The 23,278-nt window shown below is 50.4% G+C and overlaps 1 protein-coding gene across 23 annotated transcripts in view; it reads left to right on the top strand.

Annotated features, from left to right (window-relative positions):
• NRXN2 (neurexin 2) overlaps window positions 1–23,278 on the top strand; it is a 345,065-nt gene that overhangs the window by 47,134 nt on the left and 274,653 nt on the right. For 20 of the 23 annotated variants that reach the window (XM_081892963.1, XM_081892967.1, XM_081892964.1 and 17 more), the window contains exons 2-3: window positions 5,058–6,247; window positions 22,828–22,845. In XM_081892963.1, the coding sequence (XP_081749089.1) occupies window positions 5,536–6,247; window positions 22,828–22,845 (730 nt within the window). In that variant the 5' untranslated portion in view covers window positions 5,058–5,535. Of the gene's footprint in view, window positions 1–5,057; window positions 6,248–13,615; window positions 13,733–14,925; window positions 14,990–22,827; window positions 22,846–23,278 lie in introns of those variants that run through there. The other 3 variants (XM_081892971.1, XM_081892972.1, XM_081892970.1) reach the window with 3 other exon arrangements.

Here is a 23,278-nt window from a genome sequence, read left to right on the forward strand (position 1 = left end):
TGGTCAGGAGTCCCTTTACCTTTTAAGGTACCATATTTTTCGCTCTATAAGATGCACCAGACCACAAGACGCACCTAGTTTTTGGAGGAGGAAAACAAGAAAAAAAATATTCTGAATCTCAGAAGCCAGAACAGCAAGAGGGATCGCTGCACAGTGAAAGCAGCAATCCCTCTTGCTGTTCTGGCTTCTGGGATAGCTGTGCAGCCTGCGTTCGCTCCATAAGACGCACACACATTTCCCCTTACTTTTTAGGAGAGAAAAAGTGAGTCTTATAGAGCAAAAAATACGGTAGTTTCTATGGGAGTGTATTGTATTTAATTATGGGGTATCAGAGTTTTTAGGGGGTTAACCAGGCTGGGATAGCTGGGATAGCAGGCTTGTTGGTTTTGAATGTCTGATGTGGATGTTTTCAATTTCGTTGTTTTGTATGGGACAATGACAATAAAGATTATCATATTGTATCGTATCAAGTACGAGGAGGACACATGTGTCAACATAGTGGGCACGCACTTCACAGCCTTCCCTTACGGCTCCACGTTTCTGTCCTGGTCCCATCCCAGCATGTGACCTTCACTCAGATTCTGAGAGGCAGGGAGAGCCCACAGCCAATCCTGCACATGCGCGCAAACACCCCCCCACCTCCTGCAAGCCAGCCTTCGCCCTTTACTCAAGTAAAAGCCAACCGGCATTAGCCAGAGAGGGGGTGTGTGTAATGGTTAGAGTGTCCCCACTCGGCCATGAAGCTCACTGGGGGGTGACCTTGGGCCAGTCACTCTCTGTCTCAGCCTGACCTTCCTCACAGGGTTGTTGTTGTTTGCGGGGGGGATAAAGGAGGGAGAGGCACGCCACATACCCCACCTGGAGCTCCTTGGAGAAGAAAATGAAATATAAATGCAATCAACCAATCAAGGAAGCTCTTGGGAAGGATGGAAGTCTGCCTCCCCCCCTCCCGAGAGGTGGTGAACTGAGGGGGCTTCCTTTGCAGCTTAGTGCCACGTGACCCCCCACCCCCAAGTGAAACTGCTGCTGCTGTAGCCTTTCTTGGGTAATGGATGGAGGGGGCTCTTCTGTTTCCTCCTGCCGCCCAGTGCTGAAGTCAGATTTAAGGGCCAGAACTGGGGTGGGGAGGGCCGTCTTGTCATTTGCCTCAGGCCAGAAAAGGTAAAATCCTGCCTCTTTTGCAGATGGTGAGACCTAAGGTGTGGACAAAGGAGGAAAAGGGGACAAGCAGCGCCCCCCCCCCAAACAAGAAGCTCACTCCTCACTTCTGAACGCCTGTCATTAACACACGCTGTTCTTTTTTCTTTCTTGCCCAGCTAGAAATATACTTTGCCCCTTTGGTGCCCCCACATTTTTATTTTTATTTTGCTGGGTGAGTCTGGTCACCTGCTGCACCCTTGGCTCCATTGCTAGGCTGGGAACGGAAAACCTTTGGATGTAGTAGTAGGAATGACATCCGTAGAAATACTCAGCCTCTCCTGGGGGAGAGAGGGGTGGACCCCAGAAACGGCTCCCTGCTGCCTTTGCAGTCCTGCGGGCCCACAATTCACATTTTGGGGGTGCATTAAACATTTAAGCTGAGCAACACTTGTGTCAGGCAGATAGGAGGGTGGGAAATCTCTATCTCTTTTAAATGGTGGGGGCTTGTCTTCAGCTCGGGCTCCTCTGCAGCCCTTCAAAGCTGGGGGGGGCGGGAGGAGGGGGAAGACGGGAGGCTACAGCGCGCTGAAGCTTCAATCAAGCACCCATTGCAGGTGCGGAATTTAATTTGATTGGCTAATTAGAAGCCGAATGTTAATTATGCCCATTACCCAATGAGGTGCTGCAGACGAGGGAGAATTTATAAATAACCCCGCCGCGCGGCTCATTTGCATGATGGCGTATCCCTCCCATTGCCATGGAGACCAGCCCCCTCCCCAACATCCAGAGCGCGTTGGTGGTGGTGATGCCCCCCCCCTCCCAGCTTATTTAAGTTGTGCTCCGCGGTGTGCAAGAGGTGCTAGAATGGGGGGTGCAGGTGTGTTTTAATGAGTACTCTGCTGTCTCTGGGTTGAGAGCCCATCTCCACTTTTGCATCTGGTCTCCCATCAGATGCCAGTTGCGAAGAGTGGTTAGGCAGAAATGCATTCATTTTTCTTTTTTTTAAGTGGGTTTGTTTCAGATTTATTGTGTTTTGTTTAATGATCATTTCCAAGTTGCTTTGAGAGTCCTTTTCACTTAAAAGATGAGACAGGAATTTTAAGGGAGGAAAAACCCTGTTGCAGTGGCGTAGCGTGGGTTGTCAGCACCCGGGGCAAGGCAAGTAATTTGCACCCCCTAACCCGTGGATTTGCGCCCCCTAACCCTAACCCCCAGATGTTGCGCCCGGTGCGGCTGGCCCCCCCTGCACCCCCCACGCTACGCCACTGCCCTGTTGGAAAAATGAGTTCGAGTCTGTGCCCACAAGGAGCCTGGAGAAGGAGGAAGAATGTTTCCCCCTGGGTGGCGGAGAATTGGCTTGAAATCCTGGCCTCCTGGACTGCCAGCCCACCAGCGCCCACCCCCCCTCCAGCCCCTCTTCCCCTCCACTTTCTTTCCATCTATGCTCCCCCCTCATCCTATTCCCATTTCCTCTCCTACACCCCCCCCCCCGCTATAAATAATCATGCTCTTATGCAGTAACAAGATGCAAATACACCCTCCACCCTGAGCGGCAGCGGCAGGCGGGGGGGGGGGGGATAAATTGCTTCTCTGACAGTCAGTTACAAGGGTAATCATTCCAAAAAGGCAATTTGATGGGAATGAAATTTGCATTGCATTAGCTGGCTGAGTGACACGGGGCCCTGATCCTGCATGGAGTGGGGAGGAGATGTGATTCTTCCTGCCTAGGGGAAAGAGCACAAAAATGGCAGGGGGGGGGACAGGCAGCTGGCTTGTGGGGCGCAGCTGGATGTGGGGCCATAAATTGGTTTTGTTGAGCTTGGATGCAGTTAGGAGAAGAAAGAGGGGCACTTCTTTGAGTGCTGCCACCTGGGGGACACACAGAGATGCTCCTGCAAATATAGCCCCTCCCTCCATGTGGTGTACAACCGAGACTTTCTCAGACCTTCCAAGTGTCTCTGTTTTTCAAGAATAGTCCCAGATTTAGAGAAGCCGTCCTGGTTTCTGATTTGATCCCGGAATGTCCCGCTTTTCTTTAGGACGTCCCGAAATGTTGGAGGGTATGGAGTTATATGACCCATAGCCATCTGAAGGCAGCCCTGTATAGGAAAGTTTATTAATGTTTAACGTTTTATTATGTTTTTATGTATGTTGGAAGCCACCTAAAGTGGCTGGGGCAACCCAGTCAGATGGTTGGGTTGTTAATAATAATACAGTTATAATAATAATGGAATAGGATGTCCCTGTTTTCAAACCTCGGAAGGTATGCTTTCTGCTCTGAGTCAAGAAGGGTAGAATCCCATTATTTTGTTCCAGCAAAGAGCCCAGGATAGGACATGAAGCTTGGAATCCAGATCCCTGAAAGGCTACCTGCTCATGTTTGTAACCTTTCCTTTTAAAATACCCAAATTTCTAGCTTACATAGCTCAACAAGTCAGCTTGAAACTGCATGAGCAGTGCCTGTTAACATCTCCTAAACCAGAAGGACAGTCAATTAAGATTCCTTGTGGGGGACAGGTCTTCAGTGCCCCCACATCCACAGGCATGACTCGCCTACAGGACCCACATGCAATGTGGACATCTATGATATATATAGATGGCTTGTGTATTAATATATGCCAGTAACAAAGTCCAACTTTATTGAATTTTGCTGCTCTTCTCATTCCCCCTCCCTCTGTTTTTAAAGGCATTCTGCATACAGAAAATGGGTAGGAGGGGGAACATTTTGGGGCTCAGGAGGCACATTTGAAAATCTAATGAAGTGTTGTGGACAGCTGCAGAACTGGCAATGTTTAGAATCCCCCCCCCAAATAGTAGGCAAAACACATTCACCCCCTGATAAATAAAACACAGGCAAAAAGAACCAGCACTTTCTAATGAAATATTTTGAAAAAGTAAGCAGGAGATCTCCTAACAGCCAAACATAAAAGCAGACAAGCCTATGCCGCAACCAAACAAATAGCCAAAGCATGCAAAACAGGCAAAAAACAAAACCAAAAAACCCCCAGGTGATACATCTATCACACAAAATAGTATGCTAATACCCCCCCACACACATATGGGGCCCAGAGACAGTCTGGGGAAGCATGGCAAGAGGGTGGATCTGGATGATGCCTGCCCTTCATCTACCAGCCAGTCCAGCCCCACCCAAGGTGGGGATATATTTTTTTTAAAAGCCCTATATTTTAAAAGACGAGGGAGGGCAGGGGGCTCTTGGCAGGTGCCAACAGGAACACCTCAAGGTGTCATGATGTCTACATGACTCCCACATTGAAGACCTCAGGAAAAGAGACCACATGAGGATCCTGCCTGTGTGGTGCAGGTGGGCTGGGAGACAGAAAATGGTCCTGGACTCCAGAGTACATGCAAAGACAAAAATAAAACACTGGGGACTTCTGAGGGGATTCAGAATTAATTTTTTTTCTGGGCAGGTGGGACTGTTCATTGGGTATGGCTGAGCCTTGCTTGGGACATGGCAGAGGAGGGGTTATGACGGGAGTTCCATATAGATATGTGTGCGCACCCACACCCACACCCACACCCCTACATATATATTTATATATCTAAGGCTCCCCCTCTCCCCAGCCAGAACTCAATGAAACTCAGTCCTGGCACCTCTCAGGCGAGCACCATTGCCATAATAAGAAATCAATCTTATAGTAAAACAGCACTGTACTGTATATATCTATGTTTCTGTATCGGTTTGGGTTGTGTGCGAAGTGTGCCTTGCAGTCGCTATGAACCCAGCTAGGGATTGTGATGCAGGTGGGTTGGAAATTGGGACCCCAAAAGTGGGGAAGAGTCTGTTTACAGGGTCAGCAATGGGACTTAAAAAAAGGAAAACCAGCACAGTGGCTGATTACTTTCCCTTTTCTTCTCTCTTCCTCTCCCCCACCCCCTTTCCTGCTCCACTCCAGGCTGAGCTTTCTACAATGCGCACTCCAGACTGAACGCAGAACGGATTCGGAGGGAGCCCATCGAGGGAAGGAAGGACCAAGCTTCCGACTGCGGCAGATACGGACGGGTTGTTGGCCCCGGGAGCATCCTGCCCGTGCCCCGCCCCCCCACCCCACCCTCATTCTGAGGGCGATTCTGCTGCCCCTGTCCATGAGAGGATGAATATGCTGTAGGCAGGGCTGCTTCCGAGTCGCCTTGGCTCTTGGGGAGGGGGGGACAGGGGAGCCCCAAGGACCTTCACGGAAGACGTGCATCGTGGCCCCTTCCTGCGCGAGAGCCCCTGCGGCTCTTTGAGGAGGAGCAAGAGGAGGTTCTCTTTGCCCAGCCAGGTTGTGGCCTTTCTGCCTGCAGGAGGCGCCGGTCAGTCTCATGTGGATCTGAAGGTGTGCAGCAGGAGGGGGGCGCCACTCGCCTCGAGGTGTGCAGAGCGGGGCGGCCATGGCGAAAGCGTTGCGCCTGCTGCCCTTGGCGTTGCTGGTGGCCTCGGCGCTGGGCCCCGGGGCAGGCGGTGCGGCCTTGGAGTTTGGGGGCGCAACAGGCCAGTGGGCTCGCTATGCCCGGTGGGATGCCAGCTCCTCGGGGGAGCTTAGCTTCAGCCTCAAGACCAATGTCTCGCGGGCCCTGGTGCTGTACCTGGACGACGGCGGGAACTGCGACTTCCTGGAGCTGCTGATCCTGGAGGGGCGCTTCCGCCTGCGCTTCACGATCTCCTGCGCCGAGCCGGCCAGCCTGCACCTGGAGACGCCCGTCAACGACGACCGCTGGCACATGCTGCTGCTGACACGCAACTACCGCGAGACCATGCTCGTGGTCGACGGAGAGGCCCGCGTGGCCGAGGTCAAGTCCAAGCGGCGCGACATGACGGTGGAGAGCGATCTCTTTGTGGGGGGCATCCCGCCGGACGTCCGGCTCTCGGCCCTCACCCTCAGCACTGTCAAGTACGAGATGCCCTTCCGCGGCATGGTGGCCAATCTCAAAGTGGGCGACACGCCCCCCGCCCTCCTGGGCAGCCAGGGCATCCGCAGTGACACGGAATACCTGTGCACCAAGCAGAACCCCTGCGTCAACGGAGGGATCTGCACCGTGGTCAACAGCGAGGTCCAGTGCGACTGCAGCCTGACCGGATTCCAGGGCAAATTCTGCAGTGAAGGTAAGAGGCTGACGGGGAACTGGGAGCTGCGGGTTCCTGTGGGACCAGGCCAGCGTTTTAAATTTGCCAGGCGCATTTTGCACCTGGCTGTTGACCACTTGCAACCAAGTGGTGATGGCTGAGCACCACGATACTTGAAGTCTCCACCATCTTGCGGTGCATGCCTGGGGATCCTTGGATCTTGACTGTTTTCACATACCCTGTAGAATTCTATCCGCTATAGTTCATCTGCATCATCAGAACCAATTTCAGGAATCGAATAGTTGTACAGTCGTACCTCGAAAATCGAACACATTGTGAGTTGAACGTTTTGGCTTCCGAATGCTGCAAACCCAGGAGTGTTCCGGTTTGCAAACGTTCTTTGGAACCCGAACATCTGACATGGGTTCCGCGGCTTCAGATTGGCTGCAGGAGCTTCCTGCAGCCAATCAGAAGCTGTGCCTTGGTTTCTGAACGTTTTGGAAGTTGAATGAACTTCCAGAACGGATTCCATTCAACTTCCGAGGTACGACTGCATTGAAAAATATGACTTTCAAGCCTTCTGGCCCCAAAATGGCAACTAGGCATTCCATTTTGGCGACTGTAACCCTGGTTTAAGGAGCCATCTGAGTTTCTAACACTGCATGGGGCTTGCGAGTGGGGAGTGTGAATGCTTCCGTGGCCTGTACAGCACCTGGCACATCAGGGAGAGTGTTGCATGGTGGAAGGGGTCCTAATAGTCGATTCAGGCAAAGGAAACAGTAGTCTTGTGAGCCAAATGCAATCTGGTCCTCTCTCTGCATTGCAGAAAATTGATGACCCTTTGAGTCCCTTCCAGTTCTATAGTTCTAGGATCCTCCTCTTATCTTTTCTGTAATAAGGAGAAAGGGATACAGGGCCATCCTGCAGGGCTGTTGTAATGATGGCTAAAAGTAAAGTATGTGAACAGTTTGAAGATTTAATAAAATCTCTGTATCTTATTAGTAGATCATCATTTTGTTGAGCCCCTTTGCGATGATGAGAATAGTAAATAAATGAAAGATGGTGGTGATTTGTTAACTCTCAGATATGTTGAGGTCTGCTGGTGGTCTCTGTGAAGGGCGAGGGTGGGGGTCCCTTCCAGTATCCTTAAGTTTTGCCTCCACTTCTTTCTGTATTTTATTCCATTCTGTTCATGTTCTTCCTTTCTCCCAGTGCAGGACCCCAGGCAGCTGACAGCATAAATTAAAACACATACGAGAAACACACAATAAATGTAAATATGAAAAACAAGCAATTAAAACAGCACTGAAAACACTCAAAATAATTTAAATGCGTACACACACACACACACACACACACAGTACAATAAAATCTTTTCCCACCTCAGAATACCTTGTCACAACAGCCAGTTAGTAGTCATAGGCCTGTCAGAACCAGAGAAAGTCTATGTTGGCATGAGAAAGGAAAGCAGAGCAGGGGCTAGGCTAGCCTCCCATGGGAGGGAGTTCCACAGTCTAGGAGCAGCCCCTGAGAAGGCCCTCTTGTGTGTCCTCCCCAAATGTGCCTGTGAGGGTGGCTGGCTGAGAGAAAGGCCTCCCCAGAAAATCTCAGAGCCTAGCCAGGCTCATATATAGGGATATAACTATCCTTCCGATAGTCTGACCCCCCAACCTGTATAGGGCTTTGTAGGTCATAACCAGCACTTTGCATTGTGCCTGGAAATGGACCAATGGAGCTGATGTAAAAAGGCGTTTCTGTTCTCCCTGTAGCTGGCTCTGGTTAGCAATCTGGCTGCAGCACTTTGGACCCCCTGAAATTTCCAAACGCTTTCCAAAGGCAGTCCCATGTAGAGAGCATTACAGTAATCTGAACGGGATGTAACTAACGAATGTATCACCATGGCCGGATCCAGTGGCGTAGTGTGGGTTGTCAGCACCCGGGGCAAGGCAAGTAATTTGCGCCCCCTAACCCGTGGATTTGCGCCCCCTAACCCTAACCCCCAGATGTTGCGCCCGGTGTGGCCGCCCCCCCTGCACCCCCCACACTACGCCACTGGCCGGATCAGATATCTCCACGATCCACCTTCTTCCCTTGCTGAGCCTTTTTTCGGTAAAAACTGAGGTGTCAGGACTCTTTATCTTGATAAATTGTAAAATACCTCTCCTAACCCCTCTCCTCTTCCTGTGCTCCCTCCCCTTTCTCTACTGAATACATGAACTTTTAAAAAAGCTAATAAAATATAAAAAATACATAATAAAAATCAAAATGCATACCGTTTTATAGATAATGTTTATTTGAGCTTCAAAGAATTAAAAATTCAGACTGCTGCCAAGTGCACCAGTCACAAAATGGCTGCAATGGGGTGCGAAGAGCAGCTTAGAATTAGAGAACAGAGTCATGGCCGTTTGCCCCTCACCCACCATTACCTTGTGGGTCTGTGCAATATCCTGCAGGTCTTGTTTGTGGGTCACACTGTATTTCCCCCTCTGTCCCTTTCACACTTTCTGCTTAGGATAGCCATGCTACTTTTTGAAAAGCCCACTTTTAATTGGCCACTTTCCTTTTACAGGAAAAAAGAGAGCTGTGGGACCTAAGTCCGTAACCTGGCCCTGGTTAGGTTTGGGGCTCCACACCCTTTCACTGATGGGAATGTTTGGCTGTTGTTTGCAGGGGTGCAGGAGAACATGCTCAGGTATCAACCTCAGGCAGCTGTTGGGACCTCAGGACAGCCTGTTGCTGACACAGGCCCTGGGTCCAAGCATTCTTAAGCAGCACTGGCTGGCTGGGTCCAGCGGCCATCTTGATTTCCCATGAAACTCCTGGCAGAGCATTCTGCCTTGTGAGAAATTAAATCTCAGCACGCTGCTCCCTGCAGCCACCAGGGCCCCCCGTTTGTCTGGGACCAGACCTTCCTTGGACTCCTTCCCTCCTGAATTGAGGCTTCCCAGACCCCATAGGCCTCAGCCTTCCCTGCGCTGGGGGTTGCCAGGCCTCCAGGGCTGACCTGAAGTCTTCAGGTTCACCTGAGCTCCACCCCCCTGTGTCGCATGGGGAGGACTTGAATCTCCAGGTTGGCTCAGGGTGTCTTGAGCAGGTGAGAAATAATGATTTGGAAATACCCCCTTGAGCTAAGGTTTCTGTCTCTGTTTCCAACCATTTGCTAGACTTTGTGTTTTTATGTGAATGACCTGCTGTCAGAGTCTGTGGTTTCTGACAGCACTGGGGTCTTGCCCTCTAGGGCATCACCAGGGGCTGTCCCATGGTCTTGGGTCTGGGGTGCGACTGACCTGGCAACCCTACCTGCCCTTCTTCAGCGACAAAATAGCTCTCTGGGGTCTCCTGGGCTCTGCGCCTGCCCGGCATGATTCTCAGTCCCCAGCCATCCAGCAATGGCCTTTGAGCCCCACTTCAACCATCGATTAAGGTTGATTTGATTTCCCTCTCCCTTGTTCCTGATACAGATCTTCACTCACCCCTTCTTCCCTAGCCAGGGGGCGGGGAGCCATTTTGCCATTTGCTCCAGGTGCCAACATGTCTTGGGCCAGCCCTGCTTGTGCGTCAGAGGAAACCTGGTCCCCAGCTATTGCAATTTATCCAGCTATTACTTATCTGTTTATGGCCCTGCCTGCTGCTCTGGCGAGCAGCCAGGATGGGCTGCCGAGGGAGCCAATTCTGGGGCAGCTGATCTGGAAGGATGGAAAGTCCAGGGGGGCCCTCCCCTCCCTGGGCAGACTCCAGTGCTGGAGCCCCTTACAAAAAAGTGGGGGGAGAGAGGTCCTGCATCTGGAAGCTGTTCCCCTTCGGGGTGAGGGGCCCTGATTCCTGATTCCTGTGGCTATTCTGTGCTGCATTCTGTGCATGCCCAAAAGCAATCCTTTTCTGTATTATTGCTGGGTGCTGAGGTCATTTCCCCTCCCGTGCAGGTAGGCAAGGAAGGCAAGCGGGCTCCCTTCCTTTCTTCCTCCCCGACTCAGTGATTAGGGGCCTTTTGTCCTCCCCCAGAGCTGAGAGGCACCTCCCTATCTCAGTGGTGGCAGAGCACTCGCTTGGCATGCAGAAGGCACCTGGATCAATCCCTGGTGAGGTCTGGGGTGGAATGTGTGAGCACCCCACTGAAGGTTAAGAGCAGACGGTGCTGGATACGGTTTGGTGAAGTTAGGGAGGCCACTGTCCCACTTTAAAGAAGGCAGTCCTCTGTTTGAAGGGCTACCCAGTCCAAACCTAGTTTAGAGATAAAAAAAACCCAGAAAAGGGGAGAGCTTAGGTTGGGGGACGAGACTTGAAGCTGCCCATTCTACACGCAGCAGCATCAAGACAGCAGAGTGAGCAGGAAAGATCCCAAGTCACCTGGTTATAGTCTTGCTCCCCACTATGAGGATATGTATTGTCCTTCAATTTAAATTATAGTAATTATTTCTAAATGTGCATGTAGATTACTTGTAAATTAGCATATGTACTACTTTCTTTTTGCAAATCTGTGCCCTTGTTTTTTGTTTAAGTTTCTGGCAATGAGTAATAGGACACCCTGAGAGAAATCCGTCTCCTAATTGAATAAAAAAGCGAGAAACCCTTTTGCACCTTCGCCCTGCGAACACGGCCTCTTACCCTGTGGCAGGCTGTGGGAAGAGTGGTGCATGTGGTATGTTCAGCCCATCTTGTAAGCAAGGCCCACTGGGCAGGGAGGTTTCGGGACTCAGTTTCCCCTTCGTTCCCTTTGGGGAACCCATGTTTTCTGTGCATGTGGGATAGTAGGGGCTGTGTTCAGCATTACACGAAGAAGGACTGGCCTCTGCGGGAGGAATTGGTGCCTTGCAGAAAAAGGAACGTCATCAACGACCCTCTGGTGGAAAGAGACAGAATACTCTTCCCACCGCTGCACATCAAGCTCGGCTTAATCAAGCAGTTCACCAAGGCTCTGGACAAGGATGGTGACTGCTTCACTTACTTGTGCCAGGCTTTTCCAGGATTGACCATGGAGAAGTTGAAAGCTGGCATCTTTGACGGTCCTCAGATCCGTCAGCTCATCAGAGATCCAGAGTTCAGAAACTCAATGAACGAAGTGGAATTGAAAGCGTGGGAGGCATTTGTTCTGGTAGTGAAGAACTTTCTTGGCAACAATAAGGCCAGAAACTATGCAGAACTTGTCAGCAACATGCTGACTGCTTTCAGAAATCTGGGCTGCAACATGAGCGTCAAGATGCACTACCTACTTTCACATATGGACCGGTTTCCTGAGAACCTGGGTTCAATGAATGACGAGCAGAGGGAGAGATTCCATCAGGACATAAGAGATTGAGACCAGGTATCAGGGTCACTGGGATTCAGTCATGAAGGCTGACTACTGTTGGACTCTGAAGAGAGACCTTCCTGCCGCTGAGCATTCCAGGAGTTCCAAGAAACAGAAGTTCAAGCCCTGAAGTTTGAAAAATGGTGAAGCAACATGCAATTTACGTGTACTTACCTTTATCAATGCCCACCATTCAGTTTACAGTAATCAATTTTTTTTCTCTTAAAAACATATTTAGGATTATATGTGTTGACAAAAATCAGCTGATAATGCCACAAAAATGTAATCGATTTTGTCACAAGATCTGATTTTTTTCAAATCAACATAGCACAAAAACCGGACCTGATGGAGAGAAACGGATGCCATTTCCTGATTCAGCAGTGCAAAAATACCCCAAATCAGTTGTAGAAATCTAGACAACATTCAAAAAGTAAAAAAATAGTTGCCCAGTGTTACTATTGCTATTATTAATTTATTAATCGCATTCTGCACAATCTTCTCAAGGCGATGCGCAGTAAAAACTGCAAGACACAGTTAAAAAGCACAAATGCTTAAAAAAACCCCAAAACAAACATAATGTGATACCAAATATACATTCCTGGCCAAGATCCAACCATCCAGCAGGGGAAGCTTGTTGGAACAAAAATGCATTCCGTTGTTTCCGGGAAGTGCAGATAGCGGGCGCCTGTCATATCTGGAGAGGGATGCTCTTTCACACAGGGGCCCACCCCCTGCCAGTAACTCCAAGGTCACATCATCCTGGGTCTTTTCTCTGGCCCTCCCCCAGCACCCTTGTGGTATGTTTCATTAGTGTGAGTTGCCCAGAGCTGTGTAGAGGGGGAGGACCATAGGACAGTTGCTTTGCATGCAGAAGGCCCTGGGTACAATCCCATTGGCACCTCCAGGCGAAACCATCAGGGAGCAGCAGGTGATGCTGCTACACCTGAAACATCCTTCAGGTGTTGTCCAGCTCCTAACCACTAGCCATGCTGGCTGGGCTTGATAGGAGCTGGAGGCTAGCTTTACCTTCATCCCTCTGCAACTGAAGTCATAGAATCACAGAATTATAGCGTTGGAAGGGACCTCTAAGGGCCAACTAGTCCAACCCCCTGCAATGCAGGAATCACAGCTAAATGATCCCTGACAAACGGCCATCCAACCTCTATTTAAAAACCTACAATCAATGAGAGTTTGCCATCTTCTGAGGGAGTCTGTTCCACTGTCAAAACAGCTCTTACCCTCAGAAAGTTCTTCTGAATGTTTATTTGGGATCACCTTTCTTGTCATTTGAATCTGTTGGTTTGGGTCTTGCCCTCTGGAGCAGCACAAAGCAAGCTTGCTCCATCTTCCATGGGGCAGCCCTTCACATATGACTCTCCTCTCCATCCCCTCTTCTCCACACTGAACATCCCCAGTGCCTCAACCGTTCCTCATAAGGCTGGGTTTCCAGGCCTTTCATCATCTCGACCACCTTCCTCTGCACACCTTCTACCTTGCAAAATATCCTTCTTAAACTGTGGCACCCAGAACTGGACACAGGACTCCAGGTGGGGTCTGACCAAGCGATACTATGGGGTCCCACGACTTGGAAGAAATTTGAGTTCCTGCTCTGAGTCTTCATGGGCATTTGGGTTCCTGACAACTTGCCGATTCAGAGCTTTGAACATGCCCGCCTGCCCAGGCGCCATCCTAAGTTCTCCGTTCCCCTTTTTTCCCTTCCCAGCTCAGGGCCAAGGACAACAATTTCAGACTCTTGCATCGCAACCAGACGACGGGAGTTTACATAACCCTTCGTCTCGCACAAGGCACCAAATAGTGCTCGCTTACGTCAAGAATACTCTCCCGCTTCTCTTCTACATGCAGACACACAACACAACACCCACATGCCGCCGGCACTTGGGCTCAGCCCACCCGCCCACTCGCCTGCTCTCCGGAAGCCTGTTGTCTGGAGAGGGAGGCTGGCTAGCAGATGGCGGTGGCGGCAACCGACTTGGCCGGTTGCCGTGGAGATGGGCTTGGCAGGGGAGCCTCTCGTGCAGCCGGAGGAGACACCAGGGCCGCCTGACTCCTGCCGCTGCCGCCACGGCTGTTGTCGGCCCTCGCAAAGGAGGCTGTCGTGACGGGCAGGCTGGGCGGCTGTTGCCTAGGCCGGTTGCCGTGGAAACGCTGGCCCAGGCTGGCTGATGGATTTGGAAGGAGATGGATTTGAAGCCTCTCAAAGTGTGCGAGCAGGAAGGGTGTGTGTTGCTGGGGGGCAGCAAGCAGAGAGGCCTTTGCATGAGGGGAGGAAAGGTAGTTTTGAAGGTCAAAGGTTAATCACTGGAATGGAGGGCACCTTGGGCCCTCCTGCAAGCCCAACTGTGAGTCTGTTTTATGAGCCAGGGCAATTGTTTCCCTAATTCCAGATCATGCAAGGAGTGGGTTATTGTTTTTCTCTTGTAGGGGAAAGGCACTCTGCACATGTTCAGAAGGCCTTCTACTGTGGGGCGGACCCTGCCTCCAACTGTGCAGAGACACAAACTATCTGTGAGCATTTTGCAGTCCCTCCCAGGCTTCCTCAGGCAGGAATCCTCAGGCATGGGAACACCACCAACTTGGATGGCTCAAAAAGAGGAATAGACTAATTGAAGGAAGAGGTTGGGGCTGTCAAGGGCTGCCAGCCACAACGTTGTCCGTGTTCTGCCTTCTGAGTACCTGTCTCTGAGAATTGCAAGTGGGCAGAGTGGTCCTGCTTGCAAGCTTCCCCCAATGGGCATGTGGGAACAGGATGCTGGAATAGATGGGCCCCCAATGGGCCTTATCCAGCTGGAGGGCTTGTCTTAGGTTCTTATGGAACCTCCTGGTCCAAAGGCAGTCTGCCTGGGTTCCTAGGTTCTTAGCGGCATCTAGCTACTGTGAAAACAGGATGCTGGCCTAGACAAGGCCCCTTTTGCAGGGCTTTTCATACATTCTAAGTCTACCCAGTGAGAAGTTCCGGACTGCAGGCCTGGCACACAGCAGGTGGGGGCTTCAGTTTGGGGCATCTTTGTGATAGCGCATTGGCTAGCCTCCCTTCACCATTGGCTCCAGTCAGTGCAGCTGTATGTCCTGGGTCTGATGGGAGCTGTAATCCAAAGCAGCTGGAGGGCTGGCCTAGATGAGGTCCATGGAGACTTCCCTGGCTTCCTCTACCTTCTGCTTTGCCCAGTTAAAAATGGTTTCTCTTCTGTAAGCCATCTGATCACAATTTATTGACAAGCTGGAAGGTGTGCAGAGAAGGGCAACCAAGATGATAAAAGGTCTGGAAACCAAGCCGGATGAAGAACGGTTATAGGAGCATGTTTAGCTAGGAGAAGACTGAGAGGTGATAGAATAGCGTCTTCAAATATGTGAAGAACTATTCCATGAAAGATGAAGCAAGCTTTTCTCCTGCTCCAGAGGGTAGGACCCACACCAATGGACTCAAATGGCAAGAAAGGAGATCCGGAATAAACATTTGGAAGACCTTTCCAATGGTAAGAGCTCTTTGACAGTGGAACAGACTCCCCTAGAAGGTGCTGGACACTCCTCCATTGGAGGTTTTTAAACAGAAGTTAGATGGCCATCTCTCAGGGATTCTTTAACTGTGACTCTTGCATTGCAGGGGTCGGTATGGATGACCCTTAGGGTTACCTTCCAATTCTATGACCAGCGCTGCTTGAAGTTGGTTCTGCCTCCGTTATTCCTTCTGTCCCTCCCCCCGCCCTTTTCTCATTTGCTGATATTATATTGCTGCTGTTTTCTTATCTTCGTTTTAGTGTTTCCTTGGTGCTTTTAAAATGCAGTTTTATTTGCCATGTTTTAAATTATGGCCTTTTGCCACCTTTAAGGTCCCACTAGGGAAGAGTATGAATATTTTAATAAAAGTAGAACAACATTTTTTGCTGTTCCCAGGTAGGCTTCATGAGCAGGAAATTTCTTGAGCCTCTTTGGGACTTATTGCCTGAACCCTTCTCTCTGCATTTTTGCTTAGACAAGACTACCTAGACATGTGGAATGCTGACACGTGCGTTGATCTGCTTTTGGTGTCTGGCTGATGTTAACTAAGGTGCTGGTGGGCTCCGTAAGCTGGAGGTTTTTAAACAGAGGTTCGACAGCCATCTGCCAGGGATTCTTAGCATTGCAGGGAGTAGGACTAGATGATTTTTTGTGTCCCTTCCAATCCTGCGATGCTGATTCTATGACTATAGGGAACATATAGCGGTTTGTTCTTCCCTCTCCATATTATCCTCACAACAACCTTGCGAGGTAGATCAAGCTGAGGGTATGTGACTGGCTCAAGGTGACTTGAGTGGTCAAGGCGGGATTTGAGCCCTGATTTCTCTGCTCTTAGTCTGACACCTCACCCACTATGCCACATGTGTCTCCAGTCCATATGAGCAACTTGCCAAGTAGGTCTTTTGTGACTCCCCCCACCCTCCCGCTATCTCCTCCTCATGCCCCCCATCCCATGCCATGTGGCAAACAGGGGAGGATGTTTCAGAAGCTACTGGGCCTGCCTCCGAGGGCTCCTTCGGCCTGTCTCTCTCCTGTTTTTCCAAGTGGCAGCCAGATGCTCCCCTGGCACTGCCTATATTTAAACCAAGAGCCTTGGGTCAGGTCATTTGCATCCTTGCCCACGAAGAAGCCTTCGTCAAGGACGGGTGTGTAGGCGTCATGCTCTAGTAAGATAGCTAGGAGGGTGTCGGGGGGGGGCTCCTCTCTTGCTAGTTGGGGGCCCCATCGCTTCATTCCAACATCTTGTGACATACTGAGGTGTGAACGGGGTTCCGGTAAAGGATGAACTAGCCAGAAATTCTGCTGGGTTGCCTGCCTATCCGAATTCCTCCCCATGTAATACAATAATTCAGCATGTGGAAAGAAGGGGTGGGAGCTGCAGCAATCCAACCTGTCCAAGGGCCTTTCCAAGCCACTTTCTAAGAATGGGGGGAAACTGCATTGTTTAAAAACACTTGAGAGTCTCAGGGTGACCTTGGGTTGGCCACTGGTTTGGCTTTACCTACTTTAAAGGGTTGTTGTGAGGTAACACGTGTGTGTGTGTGTGTGTGTGTGTGTGTGTTTTCCTGGCAGGGTATGGGGAACAAAACCATGTTTGCTGCTTTGAGCTCCTGAGAGGAAAGGTGGGATAGGAAACAAATAAACCTGAGCCTTTTGCCCCTTTTCTCAAGCATCTAGAGAACTGGGTCAGGTATTTCCTGACCTGGGCTCCATCAGTTCAGGCCAACTCAGCTTCAGCCCCTGCTTGTGTGTCCCTCTCTCCCTCTGTTTCTCTTTCTCCCTCTTTGTGTTTTTGCACCAGTCTCTCCCTCCCTCCCTGCCCACGGGCAAGGCCTGAGCAGTGCCCACCTGCCTGCCCCCTCCCATTAGCTGCACCCTCTGTGATGGGTGCTGCTTTGGGGCTGAGCCGTTTCCATCATTGCAGAGGGCGCTCTGGGGCCAGGCAGGCTGGCTGTTCCCTGCAAGGTCAGCCCAAGGTCAGCTGCCAAGTAGGCTGCCAGGAGAGGGAATGTGCATGGGGTGGGGAGATAACCCTTCCTCCTCATCCCTCCTCTTCACCTTCTTCCTCCTGCTTCTGTTCCCTTTCCCTTCCCTGTGGATCATCTCCTTGGGCACGACTCCAGACTCTTCCTTGCTGCTACTGTGCCCGTCGGGCACCACCAGTTGGCATCAGGAGGGCTCCCCTGGCATGTGCTGAAAAGTTCGGCTGTGTTCAGAGCCAGTTCAGAACTGTTTCTGAAAGGGAGAGGGCAGAACACACAGCCTCTGTGCTTGGGGTGGTGGTGGACCACCACAAACACACACGCACAAACACACACTCATTCAGTCCAGGCCTTGCACACTGGGACATAGGAGGGTCCCTTGTTCAGAGTCAGACCATCTTGCTCTGTATTGTCTACATACGTGGACTGGCAGCCGTTTCTCAGTTTCAGACTGGTCTTTCTCAGCACCATCTGGAGATACGACCATAGGATGCTGCCTTATAGTGAGTCTGGCCATTGGGTCCATCCAGCTCACTATCGTCTAGACCAGCGGTTCTCAACCTGTGGGTGTCCAGATGTTGTTGGACTACAACTCCCATCATCCCTGACCACTGATCATGGTGGCTGGGAATGATGGGAGTTGTAGTCCAACAACATCAGGGGACCCACAGGTTGAGAAACACTGGTCTAGACTGATTGGCAGTGGCTGTCCAGGATTTCAGACAAAGCTATCTCCCAGCTCTACCTGGAGACGCTGTTAGAACTGAAACTGGAACTTTCTGCATGTAAAACAGGTGCCCTTCCCCATGCGAGGATAGAACCTGGGAGGATCTTCTCCATCTGTGTGTGTGTGTGCATCTGCCCATGAACCAGGGTGGCCTTTGGAAGCTGCCCTCTCCAAGGGGCCACGTGGCATCTCTATGTCTTCTCTGATTGCCCCCAAGGTGTGACTGGGGCATTGTCTGTGCTGGGGGGACGACGACTCTGTGGTGGAACTAAGGAGGGAAAGCCCAAAGTCTGCCACACAGTAAAGGTCTAATTCTGCACCAGGAAAAAATTGTGCAAAATAAAGGCAGTTGTGCATTCCCACTGAGACTTTGGGCTCTTCCACACCAGGCATTTAAGTTGGGGGAAATGCCATGGTTCATGGAGGAGTGGGCTATCGATGGCTACTAGCCATGATGGCTATACTGTGCCTCCACAGCTCGAGGCAGCCATGCTTCTAATGCCATTTGTGGAAACCACAGGAGGCAAAAGGGCTCTTGTGCTCTTACTGGCTTCCCATTGGGGCATCTGGTTGGCCACTGTGAGAACAGGATGCTGGACTAGATGGGGTCATTGGCTTGATCCAGCAAGGCTCTTCTGATGTTCTTTTGCTTCATTGTTGTGGGTCATCCACATGACTGCCATTGTATTGCTCTCTTCCATTTCCCTGTGGCTCTTCCACCATTCCAACCTGCAGAAAATTGGGTTGTCCCCCCCCCCCCGTAAGCCTGCAAGTGTGAATGGCTCTCTGGGCAATTTGCTCTTCTTTCCAAAGAGGTTCAGACTTGTCCTGTGACGTCTGGGGCAGGTGGACCTGTTGTTGTTCTTCGGGACGCCTTTGCTGCGTCTTCTCCTCTGGGCATCATTTTCTGTTTCCTTCTTTTAGTCAATCTTTTAATTAGCGCCGAACACTTTCTAGGCTATATTTTATATCTCCGCGCAATGGTGTTTAAATGAAAGCGTGTGACAGCGCTAATTAAAGAAAGGCTATTTGAAAAACCAAAACGATGTTGCCTTAGAAATCTGTTCCGTTTGTTTTTGGGTGAATTTAAAATCAGACTGGCGGTTGTACCCAGTGTTACTCCTACACAAAATAGACCCATTGAAACGAATTAACATGACTAAGACAGGTCCATTGATTTCAGTGGGCCTACTTTGAGCAGAACCTAGTTGAACCTCTCTCACAACACTGGAACTTGTGGACTTTCAACAAAGCTGAATGTTGGAAGATTCAGGAGAGGGGGCAAAAGAACATCCTTCTTCACACAGTGTATGGATAAACTGTGGAACTCCCTTCCACAAGAGGCACCAACTTGGATGGCTATAAAAGAGGATGAGGCAAATTCGTGCAGAGGGAGTGGAGGGCTACTGATGGCTACTAACCCTAATGGCTATGCCTGACCACAGCTGGAGGCAGCTATGCTTCCGAATACCAGTTTCTGGAAACGGCAGTGGGGGAGCGGCCTCTTGCATTTGGGTCCTGCTAGTGGGTTTCCTACAGGCATCTGGTTGGCCACTGGGAGAACAGGATGCTGGACTAGTTGGGCCATTGGCCTGATCCAGCAGACCCTTCTTATGTTTTTATGAATCACTTGATTATAACAAAAACCCAACCACTGAGTAGTGTCCCTCTCCTCCAAACAGGGTAAGCAGAACCCACCACATCTAGAAAGAAAGGGAAGCTTAACCCAGGCTTGGATCCAGACCTCTGAGCATCCTGTCTCTAACTGTGGCTGCTCTTGATGTCTCAGCAGGGCTCCAAGGAGGCAGGCCCTTTCTCTGGTTCCCTGCCCCTGCCTGCCCCTTGCTGAGTCTCTGCCTGGGCCTGACGCATGAGCCTGTTGTTGGGTGGGTGGGTATATTTCTCTGCAGATGGCAAGAGCTCAGAGTTTTCACCCAGATCTGTGCTAATTACTGCCACATTGTTTGTTGTCTTGCATTCATTATTTACATTCATTATTTTAGGGGTTTATTTTGTCACCAGTGTAGCGTAGGGGTTGGGGAGGGGTGGAGTTTCCTCGCCGCCTCTTTGAGTTTCCTTTTGCTGATTTTGGAATTCCACCCCCCATCCCCCACCCCTGGTGGAAATGCCAGTACTGCCATTCTGGTGCAATCTGCTGCTTCCCCAAAGCTGGTGGCAGGGTATGGCCCCTTTTCCATGCAAGTGCCGCCTGGGTGGAGTGAAACTTCATGCCCATCTCTCAAAGTGCCCCATCCAGCAGCTGTCCTAGTGCTCTGGGTACCTTGTGCATATGCGCAGAGACAGAACCAACAGCTGTTAGGGGGAAGCTTGAGTCTCTTTCCACATAGCACTTTCCAAGGTTTTAAGCTCCGGCACAGGAGTGGTTTAGCCTAGTCGCAGTTATCTATGTTTTGGTACCCACCAGATTAGACTACTGCCATTCACTGTAGACAGGGCTGCCTTTGAAAATGGTTTGGCAGCTGCAATTGCTAACTAGGACTCTGTGTCAGGATCATATCATGCTGGTGCTTCGCCACCTGTGTCGCCTTCTCTTCTGTTCCTGGGACCAGTTCAGAACACTAGCTTGGTCATTTTAGGGCCCTTTATGGTTTGATAATTTGATAGAGGGGTTGGACTAGTTGACCCTGGGGTCCCACCCATGCCTGAAATTCTATGATTCTGTGATACCTGTCTCTGCAGGTGCGTCTCCTTGCTCTTAAGACGATGATGGAGAACCTGTGGCACTCCAAATTCATCTTGGTCTTGGCAAAAAATCCATCCTGTTCACTGACCCTTGGAGCCTTGGTCAAAATGCTGTCCAATGGACATCCTTGTTACCCTAACCCTTTGTGACAGGGTTGGGGCCCTCTGTAGGTTGTTGGGCTCAAATATTGTTATGGAGGAGAGGACCATTGATGGCTACTAGCCATGATGGCTATGCTCTGCCACTGGTCAGAGGCAGAAATGTTACTCATGCCTGTTGCTGCAGGAGGAGCTCTGGTGCTTGGATCCTGCTTGCTAGTTTTCCACTGGCATCTGGGTGGCCACAAGGAGAACAGGACGCTGGGCTGCATGGGCCCCCTTTGGCTTGATCTAGCAAGCTGTTCTCTAGCCCTTATGTTCTTAAGCCTGCTATGTACCTAAGATGGTGGCTGATGCCGGACTAGGTGGGTCATTGGCCTCATCCAGCCAGCTCTTCTTGGGTTCTTATCATTCGTGGAGTAGAGGGCTATTGGTGGCTATTAGTCAGGGTGGCTATTCTTCTTTGAATGTCAGTAGTTGGAAAAACAAAGGAGGGGAGAAAGCTGTTGTGCTCAAACCTTGCTTACTGGTTTTCCAATGAAGTGTCTGGTTTGCCACCGTGAGGACAACAGGATGCTGGACTAGATGGGCCACTGGCCTGATCCAGCAACGGGGCTCATCTTATATTCTTACGTCAGCCTCAACTGGCATAGCCAATATCTAGGCATGCTGGAAGACCTAGTCCAGCAGTATCTGGAGGGCCAGAGTTTCCCCATCCCTGCTGTGCAGGTCTTCATCAGAGGCCTTCTTCTCTCCCCTGGTTAACCTGGAAAAAGGGCCTTCTTCACTGTGGCTCCTGCTTGAGCAATGCTCTCCCCTTGATGCTCTCATGGTGGCAATGCCAGGCAAAGACCTTTGTTATCTGGCCAGACTTTATAATCTACGCTGTTTTATCACTGTAAGGTTTATACATAAAAGAATAAGTACTTACGATGGCTGCTGTTTTTCCTCTGTAGCTCGGTTGTTTTTTTGTGGGTTTTTTTGTATGCTTTTAAATGCTTTTAGCAATTGGACTTTGATTTATTGCAAACTGCCTTGGGGAAATCTATTTGATGGGTGGGATATCAACCCCCATAATAAATAATTAAAATCTATTGCAGGGCTGTGTGCTGCAGCTGAGTGGTGGAGCTCAGGCTTTGTATGCAGAATAGGAGCGGCAGAGGGTAGGGGGCACAGCGGCTTGCAGGAGAGGGAAAAAAGAGACCCGGACTGGTAGGGCAGTTGGTTGGAGGGTCTTGCCAGGCAAAGGGGGGCTCTCTGTTCCAGGATTCCCACCCCTTATAGGATCTAGCCAGATGCCTCCAGGAAGCCCACAAGGAGGCCATGAGCACAAGAGACCCCCAGCTGGGACGGGGCAGGGGGCTGGGGCAGAGCTCAGTAGTGGAGCCCGACCTCTGCATGCTGAAAGTCTTAGGTTCAATCCCTGATGGGAGAATGAGGAATATCTCTTGCCCAAGACCCTTCAGAGAACCATCGTCCATTGGTGTAGACAGTACTGTACTGAGCTTGATGACCAATAGCCTGACTCACTTGAAGACTGGTTCCTCAGTTCCTATGCCTCTTATCCTGAAAGTGGCTGCTAGCTGTTGTCCTCTGTGAATTTGTTGGTTGGCTTCTTCATAAGAGAACTGTTTCATCTCCTTCTCTCAACAGCCTTCTGGGTATGCTTTTTGGACCTGGTGTCTCTTACCAGTGTATTGGGGGTGAGGCTTCCCTCCTCTCACCTAAACACGACTCCTTTCTGCAGAATTCCAAGCAGGGAATTCAAAACCTCATCCTCTTTCTTTCTTTCTTTCTTTCTTTCTTTCTTTCTTTCTACTAATTATAGGCTGCCTTTCTTGACAAACACTTCTCAAGGCAACAAATGCTAACAACAGAAGCAAAACATGCCAATAATACAGCATTGTAGTAAAACCCCCTGAAATTCAGAAAATGCAAACAAAAATAAAAGCACAACAACGCTTTAGAATATGACTTGGCTGGGTGGGATGCTTTGTGATTCTTTGATGAGGCTGAGGCTGGCGATTCCTCTGGAGCAAAGGAATGCAGCAGGATCTCTTTATCTCACAAGAAGTGAACAAATAGCAGTAAATGAGCATTCATAAACATTGACAAACAGTATATAGCTCAGTATTGCCTTCGCTGACTGGCAGCTGTGGCTCTCCAGGATTCCAGCCTGAGTCTAGGTCTATGTGAGATGCTGGCCTGTTGTTCTGTTGCTGGGTCTTTTCCTTGCTTGCTCCTGATTCTCTCTTTCTCCTTTTTCCTTCCCCAACTCTCTGCCTGCCTTGCTGGATCCCCACAGAAGAGCTAACGTTGGAAGGTGAGTAGAGGCACCTTTCCTTGCCATTCTGTTACCTAATGCTCTGCTTGGAAAGGGATTTTGGGGTGGGGTGAGAAGGGGGTTTGCTGTGTGTTGATCAGATGGTTACTGTGAGATCCAAACAAGTGTTTGTTTTGTGGCATTGGGGTGGGTACTGTTTGGCAATCCTGTTAGGATCTGATCTGTGCTCCATAAAGTGCAAAGGGCAGGGCTCTCCTTGTATGGGGTTGCTGGCTGGGGGTGTAGGGGAAGTTACACAGACCATTTTCTTTTTGTTCCTAGTATTTGGGAGGGGAGACCTGCTCTGAGGCAGCAGAGGCTTTTTTGTAGGTTGGGGGAAGCATCTGTGTGAAGGCATTTGGCAGAGCTGGGGTAGGAGAGGTGCTTTTCTCAGGGACATCCTGAGTCTACATGGTCTCATTTGCTCTTGATA

Source organism: Podarcis melisellensis (genome assembly GCF_964234715.1).
Source record: "Podarcis melisellensis genome assembly, chromosome: 16".
NCBI lineage: Eukaryota > Metazoa > Chordata > Lepidosauria > Squamata > Lacertidae > Podarcis > Podarcis melisellensis.